This window comes from Miscanthus floridulus, unplaced genomic scaffold, assembly GCF_019320115.1.
Source record: "Miscanthus floridulus cultivar M001 unplaced genomic scaffold, ASM1932011v1 fs_855_4, whole genome shotgun sequence".
Lineage (NCBI taxonomy): Eukaryota > Viridiplantae > Streptophyta > Magnoliopsida > Poales > Poaceae > Miscanthus > Miscanthus floridulus.
Window position 1 is genome coordinate 54,911 of NW_027097354.1, and position 18,683 is coordinate 73,593.

General features: G+C 49.9%; 3 protein-coding genes across 3 annotated transcripts; 1 reads left to right on the top strand and 2 right to left on the bottom strand.

Moving 5' to 3' along the window:
• Positions 1-4,697: 4,697 nt before the first annotated feature.
• On the bottom strand, positions 4,698-5,199 carry LOC136533326 (GDSL esterase/lipase At1g28640-like). The gene is made up of 2 exons (XM_066525887.1): positions 4,959-5,199; positions 4,698-4,825 (listed from the first exon to the last, which is right to left on the bottom strand). The coding sequence occupies exons 1-2, from the start codon at positions 5,197-5,199 to the stop codon at positions 4,698-4,700; spliced, it is 369 nt and encodes a 122-aa protein (XP_066381984.1).
• A 4,605-nt stretch (positions 5,200-9,804) lies between these two features.
• Positions 9,805-11,258, top strand: LOC136533328 (GDSL esterase/lipase At5g45910-like). Its single transcript, XM_066525889.1, has 4 exons — positions 9,805-10,066; positions 10,155-10,519; positions 10,629-10,905; positions 10,989-11,258. The coding sequence occupies exons 1-4, from the start codon at positions 9,805-9,807 to the stop codon at positions 11,213-11,215; spliced, it is 1,131 nt and encodes a 376-aa protein (XP_066381986.1). The 3' UTR covers positions 11,216-11,258.
• A 3,321-nt stretch (positions 11,259-14,579) lies between these two features.
• Positions 14,580-18,185, bottom strand: LOC136533327 (protein trichome birefringence-like 41). Its single transcript, XM_066525888.1, has 5 exons — positions 17,335-18,185; positions 17,026-17,209; positions 15,765-15,943; positions 15,515-15,673; positions 14,580-15,137 (listed from the first exon to the last, which is right to left on the bottom strand). The coding sequence occupies exons 1-5, from the start codon at positions 17,652-17,654 to the stop codon at positions 14,834-14,836; spliced, it is 1,146 nt and encodes a 381-aa protein (XP_066381985.1). The 5' UTR covers positions 17,655-18,185; the 3' UTR covers positions 14,580-14,833.
• Between the last annotated feature and the right edge of the window lie 498 nt (positions 18,186-18,683).

An 18,683-nucleotide genomic window follows, 5' to 3' on the forward strand; every position in this document is an offset into this window, starting at 1 on the left:
TCAGCCTCCGCGAGCATCTTGAACTTCTTGATCGCCGCCGCCGTTTCATCCTTGCTCGTCAGGAGTTGCAGCCACATGTAGCGACTACAATCATCCACGAGCAGGAGGAAGTACTGCCGACCATCATTTGTAGCAGGTGTGACCGTCCCACAGAGGTCGCCGTGGACGAGCTCGAGAGCGTCCTTTGCGTGATACTTGGCTACCTTTGGGAATGGTAGCCTTCTCTGCTTTCTGGCCAGGCAGCTGTCACACAGCTCCCCTCCGTGCTTGATGTGGGGTAGCCCTCAGACCATCTTCTCCAGCTGACCAAGCGCGTCGAAGCTGAGATGTCTGAACCGGGCATGCCACATCCATGGTTCCTCGGTGTGCCTTGCCGCTAGGCACATCGGCTGCTCTATCTTTAGGTCGAGCAAGTACAATAGGTTTAGGGACCTCTTCACCTTGGCGAGAAGTCGCTACTCTAGGTCCCTGATCCTAAGGACTCCGTCCTTGATCAGTACCTCGTTACCGCGCTCATCCAGCTGACTAATGCTGATGATGCCGAAACACAGCTGCGGGATATAATATACATCTGTTTGCGCGTGGTGCTTCCTGTTCTGTAACTTGAAGATGATGGTGCCACGTCCTTGGATTGCTACCCTTGAGCCATCACCAAACTTCACCGTACCGGTAACATCATCATCGAGCTCGAAGAAGGATGCCTCGGAGCCCATCATATGGTTGCTGGCATCAGAGTCCAGATACTACCGTTGCTCCTAGTCGGCGCCCACACGTCTGAGGTGGACTTGGGCGCGTGGTTCATCGAGGTTGACGATCTTCAGGGCCTTCCCAGATCCTTCCACCGTCGTCGCCTCTTCCCTCTCCCCGGCCTCGACGTCGTGCAGTGCACAGAACGTCGCCATCAAGATAGTGGCCTCATCCTCATCATCAGCTTGGGCCAGATGAGCCTCAGCCTTCTTCTCCTACTTGCGATTTGGGCACTCCCGTGCCCAATGACCCATCTTTCCGCAGCGCCGATAGACATTGGGGTCGATCTGCTTCTTCTTCTCCGAAGAAGCCTTGCCGTGGCGCTTGCCAACGCCACTGCGGCTGGAGGAGGCTGCCTTCCCAGAGTTCCTTCGAGCAACCCACTCCTCTTCCGTCAGCAGGAGTTTCCCACTGTCCTTCATTGCTATCGCCTGCTCCAAGCGCTCGTCCACCGCCCATAGACGGTTTGTCACATCCTCAATGGTGAGGGTGGACAAGTCCAGCATCGTCTCTATGGGGAGAGTGATCTGGATGTACTTTGCCAGCACGGAGTGGAGGTACTTGGAGACCGCCTCTTCTTTGTCGATGGTGGGCGGAGAGAGAAGTCCTCCACCATTTCACCATCTTTGAACTTGAGGTTGGCGTACTCCTGCTTCAGAAGCTGAAACGTCACCTTCTTTGTGAGGTCGGAACCGACGCGCATCACCGCAATAGCCTCCCACGCCTCTTTAGCAGAGCTCTTCGCCCCCAATGGCTCTCTGTACTCCGCCGGTACAGCAGCGAGGATAGCCTCCAACGCTGACATGTCATCTTTCTCATTATCAGTGCCCTTGTCAACAGCATTTCATAGCCGTCGGGCTCTAAGCCTGACCTTCATGGTCACCGACCACTCTCCATAGTTGGTGCGAGTCAGCGTCGACCAATTGGTGTCGCTGACCTTCCGCACCGTGCGAACAACGACCTCCGATCGTGGCTGGGCAACCACAGCAGTGCCACTGCTGTCGCCCATCTCCGAACCGCCCGTCGTCGTCAGCGGTTAGTCTGACGACGGCGCTTGTACGGCTCCGATACCACTTATTGGCCCATAGGATCATCGGCTCAGGTGAGTGAACCACTTATCAATCCTGCCAAGCACCCGCTAGTGTTGCCGAGCACCCACTAGCCGTGCCGACCACGAACAAGCGTTGTCCGTCCCACGCACTATGGCTAGAGCTTGAAAAAGAAAGGAGAACAGAGCATACACACATAGTACAAGACACCAGCGTTGACCGAAGCCCTGTCTTGGAGATGGCAAATTTGAACTCTCTTTAATGAGTTGTCGTGGTAGTCTATTTATACAACTCTACCCATCTAGTCCTAGTACAGCTGCCCTGCTGCAACAGTGAGTAGATAACATATAGGGCTGACTCTGCGCCGGCCTCTGCATGTGGCTACAGTGCCATAGGTAAGCCGTGCGATGCTTGTACCTGCAGCGGCTACAGTATCACAGCAGGGGGGCTTTCAGCGTCGTCTTCCCTTGCTGTGTTCACACAAGGTAGCAGTAGATTATCTAACCTGTACCACCCGCCGGTTAGGATTAGTTCTCGAAGACCTACTTGATTCAAAGATATTAGTGGTCTTAACACACTAATCATCTCAACCACCACAACTCAACCGGATCGGTCAACTTCCAGCAAGTTTTGAATTTCATTTGCAACTCTGAGTATGCGCCAAATCTCCTTTGCTCGGCTGCAGATGGACAGCTGCTTGAGTTATCAATGTGACGATTTGCAAGGATCCCCCGACAAGGTATGAGACCATGCAGTACCCTCCAACCAAATATTTTGATCTTAGTAGGGACATCTAATTTCCATAGCTTTGACCACAGACTTACAATATTCTCTCCCTCTCTTTTTTTTTTTTTTTTTTTGAATCTGGACTTGCAATATTCGACGGACTTGTTCTTTCTCTAATAAACGCGCAAACTGGACTTCGCGTTTCTCGTTTGTGTAATTTGGGCCGTGTCCGCTAGTGATTCTCCCCAAGGAATGGGCTTGATACTGATTTATGGGCCACCCCGCAAGGAAATGTTGAACAGAACGAATGGTCCCATGTAATCTGGCCCACACACATATTAGTTCTACTGCTGCTACGGGCTAGGGCTAGGCTAGTTAGCTCAAGCTTTCGATTCTCAAAAAAAAAAAAGTTAGCTCATGCTTTCGTCTTAAAAATAAGTTTTTTACAAAAAAGAAAGGATTCTCAAAACATAAAATATCACTCAGTCCCAATCTTGAAAAGGCCAACAGAGTTCTTTTTTTTACAAAGTGGGAATTGAGTGGCAAGAAACAAACCCAGAGATCAAAGAGAAGGGAAAAAACGCAAATGCTTGCGCACGGTCGTCCGTCCCGTCCGAAAGCGTGCCTTCCTGGGCCTGCGTAGCGGACAGGCCCAACAACACCCCTACGTCTCTTCTATCTCTAGAAATTTTCCTACTCACACTCGCATCGGTGTCATGGCGTCACTGCGTATACGCCCACCGCACTCCGCCTCGCCACGCCCCCATCCCCCACTGCACTCTCGTCCCTGCCGCGTCTTGCCCTCCCCCCCCCCCCCCCCACAGCGCAGCGCCCTATATCTCTCACGCGAGCGGATGGCGCTGGACAATTGCGGGGAGCAGCGGCGGCGCTAGAGAAGCTAGCCGCGTTTACGGGGTGCGAGCCTGGGCAGCGAGCAGGCGCGGTAGAATCGCAGGAGGAGCGATGGGCCAATGCCCTATAGCGGAGGTGTACACTGGGCCAACGACCCCTGAACCAAGCTTGCTGGCTACCGTAGTTCCCCACCAAGTAGGCCGTGCCCGGCAGCGACGCCGTGTTTTAAGTGTTTCAGGCGTTCCAGACTTATGTTTTGAGTGTTTGATCTGAATGTTGCAAAAGTATATCTGAGATGTTGCATGTGTTGCAATGACAGTATACGCATATTACAAGCGTATGTTTTCAGTGTTTCAGGTGTTTCAGATGTATGTTTCAAGTGTTTTATCTATATGTTGCAAAAGTGGATTTAGGTGTTGCATATACATGCATGTTGCAAAGAGTATATTTCAAGTATTTTAGGTGTTCCATACATATATTGTAAGTGCTTCATTTGGATGTTGCATATGTTTTACTATGGCTATCATGTGTTTATGTAAGTGTTTTATCTAGATGTTGCAAAAGTAGATTTGCTTAGGGACGAAGCCAGCGGTGGGGCTAGGGGGGCTTCAGCCCCCCCCTACCCATCCTGAGCACGTGGAGTTCTCCTAAATCCTCTCTTAAAATTTTATGCATACATGTATTAGGTAGGAGGGGCTAAGGTTAAGAGAAGATAAAAAAATCTCTATTCTTTTGTTCAGCCCCTCCTAAATTTTTTTCTGGCTTTGTCACTGGATCTGTTGTTGCACCTGTTGCAATGAGACACATCTGTTGTTGCTGCTAGGGTGTCGTGCTTGCGTGTGAGAAGCGGAGGAGGGTGGAGGTAGGGGCGTGAGGGTCCCGGGCGTGAGATGCGGAGGGGGATGGAAGCAGGGGCACGCAGCTCCTCGTGCATGCGGGCGCAGGAAACAAGAGGGGCGCGGGCGTTCGGACGAAGAGGCATGGATGTTCCTGCGTGCGCGCGAACGTACGTGAAATGGAGCCGTAGGCACTGGCGTTCGGACATGGGCGTCTGTCCGGGCGCTAGTTATGTCTGGAAAAAAAAATCCCAACCCGTTCCACACGCCGCCGAGTCGCCGCCCGCCGACGCACACCAGGTCAGGCCGTCACAGCCGAAGGTGTGCACACTGGGATGGCAGACACGATCAACGTTCATTGAGGTTCATCCGAGACAAAAGATGTATGTCAATGCGCGAGGTCCAGTATGGTCGGTTCCGCGTCCGGGCCACGCAGCCATGTGGCGGCGATGGGGCCGTACGCCTTCTCGGTGAGCTGGATACCGTCCTAGTTGAGCGCCCTGGACGGGTCCGCGCAGGTCGTGGTGCCGGGGAGACCACACGCCACCGTGGCATTGTAGTTGTACTTGCCGCCCACCCCACGGCACGCCACCAGCGCCGTGCCGCCGTTGAACCCTGCACCATGGCACCATGCCCATGCATAGTTTATTTCAGTTTGGTCTCAACAGTTGAACGACGTGAATCATATGCTTCACCGATCGATCCATCCAGTGCATGGAAGCATTGTGATTATATATATTGATCTCACCGAGTTCGGCCGGTTTCTGAAGGAACTCGACGACGGGCCGGAAGTAGTCGGCGAAGGCGATCTTCGACAGATTATACTTCTTCTGCAGCGCCTGAACCTCTTGCCGGAGGAGGCGGTTGTGGTAGCGCGCCAGGTCGTAGAACTTGTCGAGGCACCCGTACTCGTCGTAGTCTGACTTGCTGTGGCTCTCGTACAGCGTCAGGATGATCGGAGTGCAGCCGATCGGCAGGTTGCCCGGCATGACGTTGCGCTTGGCGCCGAGCTCGACCACACTACGTGAAAAACGATTTTTAACAACGAGACGAATTTTTTATAGAAGCGGCTGGTGATGGAGCTGCCCCCTACAATGGCATGCTCAAGAGCTCAGACACCAGCCGCCCCTACAAATAGAACAGCAGGGGCGGCTCACTCCACCAGCCGCCCTGGCGTTTCTATTTGTAGGGACGGCTGGTGATTGAGCCGCCCCTATAAATGCCCCCGTATAAAATACCTCCGATTTGTAGTGACGGCTCAATCACCCGCCGTCCCTACAAATGACCCACATATAGCACAACTGCAGCACCTTCTTTCTCCTCGGGTCACTCACTCCAACCCGTGAAAGAAAGGTGGGGAGGCCTTGCGCACCTCCCAAAAATTGCTTTACTAAGGGGGAAGGTTTTGGTCTCAAATCCTTTGGTGGAGAGATTGTAAAAGGTAAAAAAAAATGCTATTCCACACTTTTTTTAAGTTTTAATGGTTGGTTAGTAAGTAATTAAAGTTTTATTTTTCTCTCTCTTCTATGGTGCTTCAGCTACTTATGAAGCAAATTAGACCCAAGTTTTAAATGTACTAGGGTAAATTAGGGAGGGGAATAAGATCATACCCTTATTTGGTCCATATTTCTTGATTTTAGTGAACAATTAGTTAGTTTTATACAACCGAGGCTCCAGTCGTCTCCGGACGGCCTCTCCGATCGGAAGGCCTGCCCCGAGCCCTACCTCCGACTCTGACCCCGCGTCCCTCCGACCGGGGCTCATAAGAACCCTGCTCACCGCTCTTCTCCGACCGACGCACTCAAAGCCGACTGGAGCCATCCGACCGGAGACGCCCGTTCGGTAGGAACCAGTAGGCGTGCAGAGAAAGGCAAGGCAAGGCTCACAAGTCAAAATCACTATACTAGGGACCATACCCTACACGGAACAGTACTCTACAACCACCCTGGCACAAACAGTATTGTAGACGCCGACATCTCCCTCTACAGTATTGTAGGGGCCGCTAAAGCTCTCATATGATAAGGTACCCCCACGTGTCTCTGGACATCGATAGCGGTATGAGCACCAGGATTTACCTTACCGGGTGAACATAGCGAGACTCCTTACATGACTCTAGGCATCAAACAGTATTTGCAGGTACCGACGTCCACCATCCCTGAAAAAGGCAGCATGACCTCCCGTGTGCATCTGACATTCTACAGTGACAACAACAGTGTTGTAGGCGCCTATCACTATCTTGTACCCGTCGGTATGGGCAACAAGGCTCGGTAGACGTGGGCAACCAGGCTCGACAGCATACGTACCCTCGCTCTCTCACTTATAAAGCTATCCCCTTCATCTATAAAAGGGGGTGCGCTTTCTCCAACAAGACGAGACAGACCAAAGGATCCAAACTCAGTTCCTTTAGATTCATTAGTCCAATAGCTCACAACCACAGAACCGCCAGGTTCAGACCTCAAGTTCATAGCGGAGTCCCCGTCGCTCTCGGCCCTTCCGATCGGAGCCAACCGGGCCTCTTGTACATCCCATCTTTCTCCATCTCGTTTGTAACCCCACTGCAAACTTCGAGCACCTGGGCTCGGGAATAAAGTCACCGACCGACCCCGACTGGACATAGGGCACGTTGCCTGAACCAGTATAAATCCTTGTCATTGAGTGCTAGGCCAACTCCGATCACAACGTATAGCAAAACTATAAATATTCACTAGTTGGTCACTTTCTGCATCGACATGTGGATTAGACTTTATCAAAAATTAAATATCATTGAAATATTTTCTGAACAGAATATACAATTAAAACTTCTAAAATCTAAACCAATCTAAGAAAATTATAGAAAATTGGTTTAAATTTTTTAAATCCCGGTTTTAGTTTTTTAAATCATGCTTTATCATAGAGTATGATTTTAGAAAACACATGAAGTCCGATCATCCCGAACCTATCAAAGTTGTGTTCCTACTTTATCATATGTACTACTGTCTACTACTTCCTTTGTGCCGAATTGTAAGACGTTTTGGCTTTTATAGATACATAGCTTTTGTTATGTACTTAGATATACATTATGTCTAGTAAAAGAAATGTATCTAGAAAAGCCGCAACGTCTTATAATTTGAACAGAGGGAGTACCTACTAGTGTGCATGCAGACCTATGATGGCCCGGAAGTAAGGCACCTCCCATGTGACGCCGGCCTTGGCGAGGTCGAGAATTTGCATGGCGTGACGGCCTGTGTAGGAGTGTGTGGTACTTGACAAACCACAACTAAGCCACGTTGGTCATGATGAGGCGCACGTTGCCATGGTGTCGAGACCATGACGTCGATGAAGGTCTCGAAAATGTTTTCCATGTCTCACCAACCGAGAACATGACCACCGCATTAGCGAGGTTGAGCATCAATGTAATCTGATTTTATCTCTGTCATAGCTAACATGATGCCAGGTAGGATGGTTGACATGGTGTTACGTTGGCCAAAACCAATTTCAAAACCACTCAAGGAGGTAATCAGATGGGTTCAATAGCTGAGGGAGTATCTAAAAATCACAATATTTACTAAAAATCACATGAACAAAATAAAGCATGCGAAAATCCTTAACTTGAAAGTTAATCAGACAGATGCAAGGCTAGGCACTCCTAAAGCTTAGACTACGCACGAGAGAAGTTTCTTTGATTTTGCAATTGATGAAGTGCAAGTGGAGAAATCATACCTTCATTCATGTGCTTCTCTACATGCCTATGTGACACGGGTTATCTGGGCCGTTGGTACACTTTGCACTTCAAGAATGGTGATGCAAACCGTGAACGGGGGTGGCGGAAAGAGGAAAGAGGCCGACCGCGCGCGTGCTTGGCCCGGCACGCTCTAGGGGCGCGGCCGCTTCTTTGCCGTCACGCTGGTTTAATTGGAGTACAAGCTAGAAAGGTACAAGTGCTTGCCGCTCCCTAGGGTCTGCAGGCTGCAGCGCACGAGGGAGGCTAGGCCGGGTTTCTTGCCGTCCAGTCAGGAGTCTACATATGTCGACCAGAGAGTGAACATATAGTTCTCATGAACAATTTGCAAAACTAAATAATAAAATATTTTCATATATACTCCCTCCATACTAAAAAAAAATAAAGTTATTTTTGGATAAGGCTAGGTCAAACATTCAAAATATAAATCATGAATAACTTTTAAATTGTTGAGTTTGGAAATGTGAAAACCATATGTATAGATTTATCTTGAAAAATACTTTCACGAAAAATTACATATATCACTTTTTAATAAATATCTTTATAAAAATGAGTAGTCAAAGTTATGTTTTGGAGACCATGTCGCTGTTCAAAATAACTTCATTTTTTTAGTACTGAGGGAGTACATAATTGCTATAAGTTACCCGAGTGAGAGTGACTGTCGCTTTTCATGGATCCATATCGCGTCCGTCGCTTCCTTTATCCGGCGGGGGCTCAGGCGCATGCTCGGGGTTCCCTCCTTCACATACGTCGTCGCGGCCGCTCGAGGTACGCGCTTCGTGGCTGCCTGCGACGGCGAGCTCGCTTCCCCAACGCACCGTCTCGTCCTGACTCGATGACGTCGACAGCCGGCAGCAGCCTCGTTCCGCACGCTGCTGCCCCCACGCCTGTCGCCACCGCCGCCGCCCCCAGGCCAGGCAGCCATAGCGGCTTCGCCAGCTTCGGGCCTGTGCGGCTCACGGAAGGGAAGGGACAAGGTTGGAGAGTGTTGATCCCACCGCAATTTATGATTAATTTGAAATTTTTCTGCAATCTGTGCACAATTTGACACACACATATATATATATACATATATATATATATATATATATATATATATATATATATATATACATATATATATATATATATGCAATCCATAGAAATAATTTAAATTTTTTTTTGAAAAAATTGGCATATATTTATCTGAGACATTCAATCTCTCCAAATTACATCACTCTGTCCAATAAATTATATTTAAGAAATCAGTGTAAATCTAGTAATAAGACATCGTAAATATAACTTAAAGACAGTGTAAATGTATGAAAAAAATCAGGTGCCCGAACTTCTAAAACACTCCGTTGCTGTGTAGACAGTCAAAACATCTCCTCCAGCTCGACAGGAGACATAGGAGAGAATGGCAACATATCTACTCTGCCCTTGTTTAGTTCGCGAAATTTGGATTTTGGGGCTATTGTAGTACCTTCGTTTTTATTTAGCAAATATTATCCAAACATTGACTAATTAGGCTTAAAACGTTTGTCTCGCAATTTCCCACCAAACTGTGCAATTAGTTTTTCTTTTCGTTTACATTTAATGTTTCATGCACGAGCAGCAAACATTCGATGTGACAGGTACTGTAGCAACTTTTTAGATTTTGAGGTCCAACTAAACAGGGCTCTCTCTCAATGGCCACAACAGCATTATTGCCCCGATTTGTTTAGCATGAAGTCAACGAGCGGTGCAATATTCAAAATCTGAAGCTGTAAATCCCAACACCCCGATTGACTAAATTTATTCTAAACATCCAAACATGATAGCAGCCAGGTGTTCAGATCGGCAGCGCCGAGTTTTCAGCTGTCATTTGGTAATCTTTCCATTACCCAAATCCACAGCCATGAGGAGTTGCATCGCCGCCGTGCTGCTCCTCCTCGTCTCGTGCCAGCTCCACGGCGCGGACGCCGCCGGCTACCGGCCCAAGCGCTTCTTCACCTCCATATTCAGCTTCGGCAACTCCTACGCCGACACCGGCAACTTCGTCAGGCTGGCCGCGCCGATCATCCCCGTCATTCCTTTCAACAACCTCCCCTACGGCGAGACCTTCTTCCGCCGCCCCACCGGCCGGGCCAGCAACGGCCGCATCATCCTTGACTTCATCGGTACGCCCGCCGCCGCTCTGATGAAGACATGCACCTTCCCTATTTGTATCTGACGACATGGATCTTCAATTCGCTGGCAAGCATGCAGCTGAGGCTTTTGGTCTCCCGTTCGTGCCGCCATCCCTGGACACGACGCAGAGCTTCATCAAGGGCGCCAACTTCGCCGTCGTGGGGGCGACGGCGCTGGACCTTTCCTACTTCCTGGAGCACAACATCACCTCTGTTCCCCCGTTCAACAGCTCCTTCAGCGTGCAGATCGGGTGGTTCGAGCGGCTCAAGCCCTCGCTCTGCAGCACCCCTAAACGATGCGACGAGTACCTGGGCAGATCTCTGTTCGTCATGGGTGAGTTCGGAGGCAACGACTACGTCTTCCTCCTCGCCGCCAACAAGACCGTAGTGGAAACGAGAGCGTACGTCCCGGCGGTGGTCAAGGCCATCGCCGACGGTGTGGAGGTAGGTACTCGCCTCGAGCTTTCTGTAACTGAATTCATTTCTCTGACAACTAACTCGATGATCCTGTGCCTTGGTTGACCACGCAATGCAAACGCGCGCGCGCGTACAGAGGCTGATCAAGCTCGGCGCCAAGCGCATCGTCGTGCCGGGGAACCTGCCGACGGGCTGCATTCCGATCATCCTGACGCTGTACGCGAGCCCCAACAAGTCAGACTACGACAAGTACGGGTGCCTCGACAAGTTCAACGGCCTAGCGCGCTACCACAACCGCCTCCTCCGGCGAGGGGTTCAGGCGCTGCAGAAGAAGTACAAGCTGACGACGAAGATCGCCTTCGCCGACTACTTCCGGCCCGTCGTCAAGTTCCTTCAGAAACCGGCAAAATTCGGTGAGCGCGATGCTTGCATACAGTATACACGCACTGCAGGATGTTTGTTTCGAGTAATGTTACGCATGGGCACGGCGGTGCAGGGTTCAACGGCGGGACGGCGCTGGTGGTGTGCTGCGGGGCGGGCGGCAGGTACAACTACAACGCCACGGCGGCGTGCGGTCTCCCCGGCGCGACGGCCTGCGCGGACCCGTCCTCGGCACTCAACTGGGACGGCATCCACCTTACCGACAAGGCGTACGCCGACATCGCCGCCGCATGGCTGCGCGGCCCTTACGCGAAACCGACCATACTGGACCTCGCGCATTGACATATTTCTGTTTTGTCTGGGATTAACCTCGATGACGAAGGAGGGCCGCGCAGCCACCAGTGGTGTGCAGCACGGCTCTTAGTTCGGTTACAGATCATTTATGTAATATCGAAGCTTCAAACTGTTTGCTAGAATTGGTTCAGCCTACGACTGTAAGACCTCTTTGGTTGAACCTTTTTTTCTTAAATAAAATGACACGTAATTTTTTTGCGTATTCGAAAAAAAAGGGATTAACCATGTAAAGAAGTTTGATCTTGTCTGCCATCACTGTGTGCACACCTTCGGCCCTGACCTGGTGCATCTTGGCGTCGTATTGAGTAGGTTGGGATTTTTTTTTCGTTCTCTTTGACCTCTATGTTTCTTTGTGGTGGCCTTTTCAAGATTGGGACTGAATTGATGTTTTAGAAGTCGCTTGGCAAATTTTTTTTTATAACAACTTGGCGAGGTTGTTAATTAACTGAAAGTGAATGGCCTTCTATATGCGCCATAGCAGAAGTTAATTAACTTAAAGTCAACTAGCCAAATAAATTAAACTAGGCCATGTTCCAAGAAAATTATTATGATACGAAACCGGAGGTGTTGGCCATAGCAGCAGTAACTAATCCGTATGAAGGCTAGATTAACATGGCCCCATTCATTCTGATCAGAAAAAAAAAATTGATTCCTTCATGAAATGTCGTCAATTGTTTAGGTTCTCTCTTCAAAATCTAAAACCCGACAAAATGTCTCTCTCGAATATATATCAAATCCGTTTAAATTACTTCCCTGCTCTGACTAGAATTGGTTTTGAAGATGGTTCCATTTTTTTCTAATTACAAATTCCGATAAATACTTGATAAGGTTTTTAACTATAAAAAATATCTCTAAGCTTCAAAATATTATATGAAAATATTTTTATCATAATTCTTTTTAATCATGATAACGGTTTGAATACCATTTCTAACAGGTGCAGATTTAATTAAAATGTTTTTGTATAGTTGAGGAAGATAGTTTGTCTGGTTTCGAAGTTAACCTGGACTATTATCATAATTTATAGGAAGACAAAAATTGATATTTTCCTCCTCTTCAACATTAGCCTACTCAGTACATAAAAAAAACATTAGCTTACTCAGTCCGTTGCGAATGCGGCCTAATTTACAGACAAGGGGCCGTTTGCGTGTTCCATTGCTGCGGGTTTGGTCGTAGGGGCTAAAATGAGACCGATATTTTCAGGTAATCAGTCCATAGTGTCTGAATCCAAATATTTAAAGTTGAATTTATAATATAGATAAGGGATAGATATCGATATTCGACACATCCGACAATATTCGTATCCGATTCCGAATCATCCAAAATGTTCATATCCAAACTATGAATCCAAGAAATAAGTTACAGCCTGTATTGGAACATGTACATATCCAATCTGTTTTCGTCCGTAGCAGCGGAGTATTGCGCTCCCAAGTTCTAGTTTAGCAGTCATGAGGTTCACTCTACACATTGAGGGAACCACATGTGGTTCCACCAACTTACTTGCTTACGTTTTTATCATCGCTTCACGTAAAAAAAAGTTAACTCGAAATTAGTTGTATGAGTCCTAGAAATCTTATGTCTAATCCACACTAGAAATTTCTATCGGAGCTTAAAAAAAAGTTCTATCGGGATTGTGAGTACAATTTTGTCTTTTTTTCTCTAACACGTCTCGTTTTATCACGTGAAAGCTCGATTGGAAAATATTTCCATAATTCTCAGTCTCCTGTAAACTGTTTTAATTGGTTCTTGTGAACACATGCATGCTTATGAAATACATAGATTACTAGACAAGTAATGGGCCCAATTTTCATGTCAGTTCTTGGCCCATTTCGCGGAACGCCATGGACGCAATTCCAGAAAAAAAAAGGTTGTTTGTCACTTGGAGAAAGCGTGCCCGCAGAACAGCTTCACTAGAAAATGGCAGCCCAGTCAATAATCCTAATCGAAATTGTTGAGAATTATTATTTAGTGATCAATTAAGGATTAATTCAAAGGGTGTCTTTTTACCCCTCTCTCTTTCACACTTATAACCACCCACATGGGTCTTGTATATGTATACACTGTTCATTGAGAATACAACAGAGAATCATTTGCATCACTCTGATCTATCTCTGCTTTCTAACAGAAATTTTGCCAAGTAGTACTCGAATAAAGCATCTCAAGAAACGTCCGTTTGAGCGAAAATGAAAAAGAAATCATTCAAAATAACCTTGATAAATTTTCTAGAGTCACAAGTAGACTGCTCAAGAAATGACTTTTCCTCGTCCGTATCAATCACGAGGCCATATGTCGCACCACTTTACCACCCCCAGAAAAATTGCCAATTGAATTCAGGAATGAATTACAATACATTCTTCTATCAGTTCATTTGCGTTGAAAACCTTTTGACCCCCGCTGTAACTATAACAAATCAATCAGCTATCTTTACCTTTACTTATTGAGCTACTCCACCCTGCTAAGCTAGCTTATAGTTCATTTGGCGGTTCCTCGGCATTCGGAATAGCTTCATGCTACAGAGTGACACTTGTCACAAGAAGCTAAAACTAGTGTGAGACGTACCAAACACACTCGATGTGGGTGGTCTTCAATTCTTTGACGAGCTTTATAAAATCAATGTATGTTACCAGGTTTTACAGTATAGGGTCGCTTGGCTGATAAGTCAGGCTGAAAAGTATTGTTCGCTGATTTGTTATGAGAGAAAAAATATTATATCATGACTGATAAGTCAGGTTGATAAGTTTAAACAAACAGGGCCCTGAAAATACTTTGACTTAAGTTATACCATTTTAGTAAGAATGGTACTCCCTCCATCCAAAATTATAAGTCATTTCAACTTTTTTGAGAGGCGAAACATCTCAAGTTTGACCAAATTTGTATAATCAAATAATAACATTTATGATACCAACTAAGTATCATTAGATCCTTCATTAATTATAGTTTGATAGTATACCTATTTGATGATATAAATCTCTATAATTCTCTATAATTTTGATCAAACTTTAGATGCTTTGACTCTCTAACTTTTTTTCGTAATATGAAATAGGGGAGTATGTCCGTTCACTTTTGGCCCATTTCGCGGAACGCCGTGGGCGCAATTAAAAAAAAAGGCCGTTTGCCACATGTAGAGAGCGTGCTAGCAGCCTAGCTTCACTTGAATTGGCGGCCCAGTATATATGCTATATCCTAGTCGAAATTTGATACGCCCAGTACACAAAGCATCTAAAAGAAACTCCATGTTGCTAAAAAAAAATCTAAAAGAAACTCCATTTGAACGAAAATGAAAAAAAAAGAAATCAATAACCTCGGTAAATTTGCAGAGTCACAACTCACAAGTAGATTGCTCAAGAAATGAGTTTTCCTCGTTTGTATAAACCACCCCCAGAAAATTTGCCAATTGAATTCAGGAAGTAATTACAATCTTTTGTTTTGACATTCTTCTGTCAACTCGTTTGGGTTGAAAATCTTTTGACCCCCGCTGTAACTATAACAAATCAATCTGCTATCTTTTCCTTTACTTATTGAGCATTTGAGCTACACCCTAGCTAGCTTTAGCTTATACCAGTAGTAACACTGTCGGTCTGTAAAAAAAATGTACTAATGACTCATCAATCAGTCCTGCCCGGTGAGCGCGGCGTAGAAGAGGACGTTCCAGGTGTCCGGGAGCCCGGTGACGCACCAGTGCGTGCAGTCGCCGCCGAAGATGCCGCCGTCGTACTTGGTGGGGTGCGCGTCCTTGCGCAGCTGCGACAGGTAGGTGAAGTCGAGCAGGTAGACGGGCTTGGCCATCCCGGCCAGCACGCCGCGCAGGATCGCCTGCTGCTGGATCGGCCCGCCCGGGTACGGCCCCGTGCCGTTGAGCGGCCGCGTCTCCCCCATGCACGTCTTCTTCGGCGACGCGCCCCAGTCCTGGCCCCTGCACGCACGCGACACGGTCACACGGGCTGGAGTGAGGTGCAGAGCTCATGGCGCCAGCAGTTGCAAGCTTGCAGCTTGCAGGCAACGTCGCGGCGGCGGCGTCACGTGCTTGGAAATCGCAACCGCCGTGCGTGTGTGCTGTTGCCAACTTGCCATTGATGCAATGCATGCGTGGTTCATAAATACAACTGGACGGAGACGGGCGCGATGCGAGCATGTGAAGTGTCTCAGGACGGCGAGTTGGTGGCTTTCTGCGGTCGTTCAGTTGTGCTGTTGCAGCGGCCAGGAGGAGCAAGGACGGACATGGGGCCGCCGTGGCCGTTCTTCTGACTGAGCAGAGTGAATGGGAGAAAGGCTGGCTGGCGTAGTGTTTACCTGTAGTGAGAGGGCGAGATCCCCTGGAAGAAGACCTTGGTGTCGGTGTGGACAAGGTTGGCGTCGATCCACCTGGCCCAGGTGTGCAGCGCCTTGGTGAAGGCCTGCGTGCGGTCCATGTCCTTCACCACCGTGTTACCCACCTGGATGTAATCCCAGCTGCACAGCATGAGAATGAGATCAATTCAGACACCTTTACCTATATATACGAGGCAGAGAAGCCAGGAAGGAAGGAACACTGGTAGCTCACGGCTGCGTGGGTCCGGTGCGCGGCCACCAGTGCCAGGAGTCGAAGACGAGCACGTCGGCGGCGAGCCAGTCGCGCGCCTGGTCGATGGTGTCCAGCTTGAGGACGCGCCCGCCGGACGCCTCCGTCACGAGGTCCACCAGGTAGTGCGTCAGGTAGTACACGACGGTCACGTTGTAGTCCTGTTCGCACCGTCATCCAACAAACAAACGAGGGCCGTCAATGTCACTCACCGTCACCGAGCAGTCATGTCATCATGCCATGGAAACGGAAATGGAGCACAGCACGGCACATCCCCTTAGCAACCGCTCCAAGCAAGCCTGGAACGTGCCCGTGCCCTTGCGTGCGGCGTGTCGGCGGTCGGCGCTCAATGGCGCCGCGCGGCACGGCGGCAGGCAGGGGAGATGCGCCGCGCGTGCGTACGAGAGCTGAAAACGAAAAGGCAGCGTACAAAACAAAACCAAGCTGGCAGGAAATTAGGAAACGAGACCATCTGAAACGGGCACACATCGAAACGAGACCGAAGCGGACAGGACCGGCCCGGCCGGGGCAAGGCGATATAGTGCTGTAGTGTCGTCGTCCCCAAGACCCCAACCTCCAGCATGTCACGCGCGCTGGATCCCAAAGGTGGGTGGTAGATCCCGCCATTGCAGCCCAGCTGAGCTCAGTTTGGCCATTTGCTCTGCTCTGCCTGATCCATCCTCCGTACTAAACGAGACCAAAAGTAGAAAGACTACACGAACAATAAACAAACAAAACAATTCAGATACGGACACCGCGACCAATCCTCAAGACGTGCAGGGTTTCAGCAGGCGCGGGCAGCTGCGGCTGGCACTGCCAGTCCCAGTCGTGTGGCGACGACCTCGCGTCACGGGGACCCCTTGCTTTCCTTCCGGTGGACTTGTGCTTTACTGCGGCGCGGCCACCCCCACCGCAGGGTCCCGTCCGGACCAGGCGTGATCGCCCGCCGCCCGTGCCAGCGAACCCGGCCCCGGCCCCGCCCGCCCGCGCACCAAGGGAATTGATGGTGCGCCGAGCCGGGTCCCGCTCCCGTGGCCTCGCCACCAGCCAGGCGCAGGCGAACACGGCGCACGCGCGCTCCCGTGGTCCACTCTATGTCATGATGCCCAACGCTACGGGCAACCGCCGACCCAGCTTTTTACCGGACCAGGGCCAGGACCGAAGAAACTACGCACCGAGTCGATCGGGCGACAGATGGAATCCAGTCGGCACGAACGAACGATGCATGCATGTAAAGACGTACCTCGAAGCGGACGGTGGAGGAGGGGCCGATCTTCCCGGACGCCGGTGACAGGGTGGTCAGCGCGCCGGGTGCCGCGGCGTGGAGCATGCACAGCAGCGACTCGTACTGGTTCAGCGCCAGCGAGTCGCCCACGAACATCACCGTCTTGCCGCCCCACATCCTGAGCAGCGCCGCGCCGTCGAACCTTCATCGTCACGAGCGACGTCGCGATCACACAGTCGAAAAAAAAATTCCAAATCTTTTCACGTTCACGACCGATGAGGATTTGAGCATTCCGGTAGCTAGACGCGGCCGGCAGAATTTAATTACCTGGGCTGGGCGCAGGGCGGGTCCAGCTGCCACCGGTACTTGAGGTACATGGTGTCGGGGCGGCCGAAGCGCGCGCACGCGAACTCGTCGCGGATGAAGGGGCAGCGCGCCGAGTCGTAGAGCGGGTACGACTCGTCCACCACCCACGCGCCCGCCGCCGCGAACGGGTCGCAGGACCGCGCCGCCGACGACGCCGACGCCCCGCCGCGATGGTGCTGCTTCCACGAGATGGTCACGGCGGCGGCCGCCGTGCACGCCGCCGCCAACAGCAGCAGCACCGCCAGCGCGGCCGCCCACAGCACGCCCGGCCGCTTCGCCATCCCCCTTCTGTTGCCACACCGACACACAGAGAGAAGAAGCCGGGGTGAGGTGACTGAGGGTAGGTGCGTGCGAGGCCGGGGGTTTGGTGTGACGGGCACGGGCCCGGCGAGAGCAAGGAGGTGTGACTGTGTGAGGGCGAGGGCCGAGGGAGGAAGCGCGTGGTGGGTATAGGTAGCCCTGCTCTGCCCGTGTCATGCGATTTCTCTCTCTGTCTCTCTGTAGCTGCTGCTGCTTCTTTTAATGGTGGGCGGCTACTGCCTACTGCCGTTCTTCTTCTGCCATGGATGGATGGGCCGCATCCGCATGCGTCTGCGTGGCTTGGCTGGACCTGGATGCGCCCGCTTGCGAAAAGGTCCAAGCTTTGGCATGGCAGCTAGCAATAACTACCAGTAACTGCAGGGATTCACTGATCATTGCTAGTTTCGCGTACTACTCCTACTGATTGATTGCTTTCGGCGCGTCCGTGCATGGGTGAAGTGAACGAACGGAAACCGGATCGTATGGACGGACGGACGGAGCAACGGAGACCAGACGAACCTTGGCAGGGGCAGGTCAGCATCAGCAGGTGTGTGTTTCTTCCAAGGCTGCTGCTCCTACTTGAACGCGGGAACTTTTGGTCCAACTAGTTGACAGTTCGATGATGAGAGCAATCTGCAGGAGTGCAGGGATGCAGGGGAAAGCTGGATGCGGTCCCGGTCCCAGCCAGCAGGTTTTTGCAGTGCACGAGCTGCTGGCTGGCTAGGTAGCTAGCTAACGCCCAAAACTTGCATCACAAGCGTTGTTTGCGATGGTAGGATCGATCATGCTCTTATCTGTTGTAGCGTTAATAACTAATGGTAGTGACAGGCAGTATATATGCCTAGAGGTCCAATTCGGCCTTGTTCACTTTGCAATTTTTTTTTTTGAACCCGATGAATAGTACCACTTTCGTTTTATTTGGCAAATATTGTCCAATCGTGGACCAACTAGGCTCAAAAGATTCATCTCGTGATTTTCAACTAAACTGTGTAATTAGTTATTTTTTTTCA

Bases quoted from the DNA above. Each gene is read 5' to 3' on its own strand.
- LOC136533326 (XM_066525887.1), bottom strand. From the start codon at position 5,199: ATGCCGGGCAACCTGCCGATCGGCTGCACTCCGATCATCCTGACGCTG. The intron at 4,826-4,958 runs GTGAGATCAATA...GCCATGGTGCAG, and splicing joins TCAGAAACCGGCCGAACTCG to GGTTCAACGGCGGCACGGCG.
- LOC136533328 (XM_066525889.1), top strand. From the start codon at position 9,805: ATGAGGAGTTGCATCGCCGCCGTGCTGCTCCTCCTCGTCTCGTGCCAG. The intron at 10,067-10,154 runs GTACGCCCGCCG...GCAAGCATGCAG, and splicing joins CATCATCCTTGACTTCATCG to CTGAGGCTTTTGGTCTCCCG. The intron at 10,520-10,628 runs GTAGGTACTCGC...GCGCGCGTACAG, and splicing joins CCATCGCCGACGGTGTGGAG to AGGCTGATCAAGCTCGGCGC.
- LOC136533327 (XM_066525888.1), bottom strand. From the start codon at position 17,654: ATGGCGAAGCGGCCGGGCGTGCTGTGGGCGGCCGCGCTGGCGGTGCTG. The intron at 17,210-17,334 runs GTAATTAAATTC...GTGACGATGAAG, and splicing joins CCGCCCTGCGCCCAGCCCAG to GTTCGACGGCGCGGCGCTGC. The intron at 15,944-17,025 runs GTACGTCTTTAC...CGGTGCGAACAG, and splicing joins CCTCCACCGTCCGCTTCGAG to GACTACAACGTGACCGTCGT.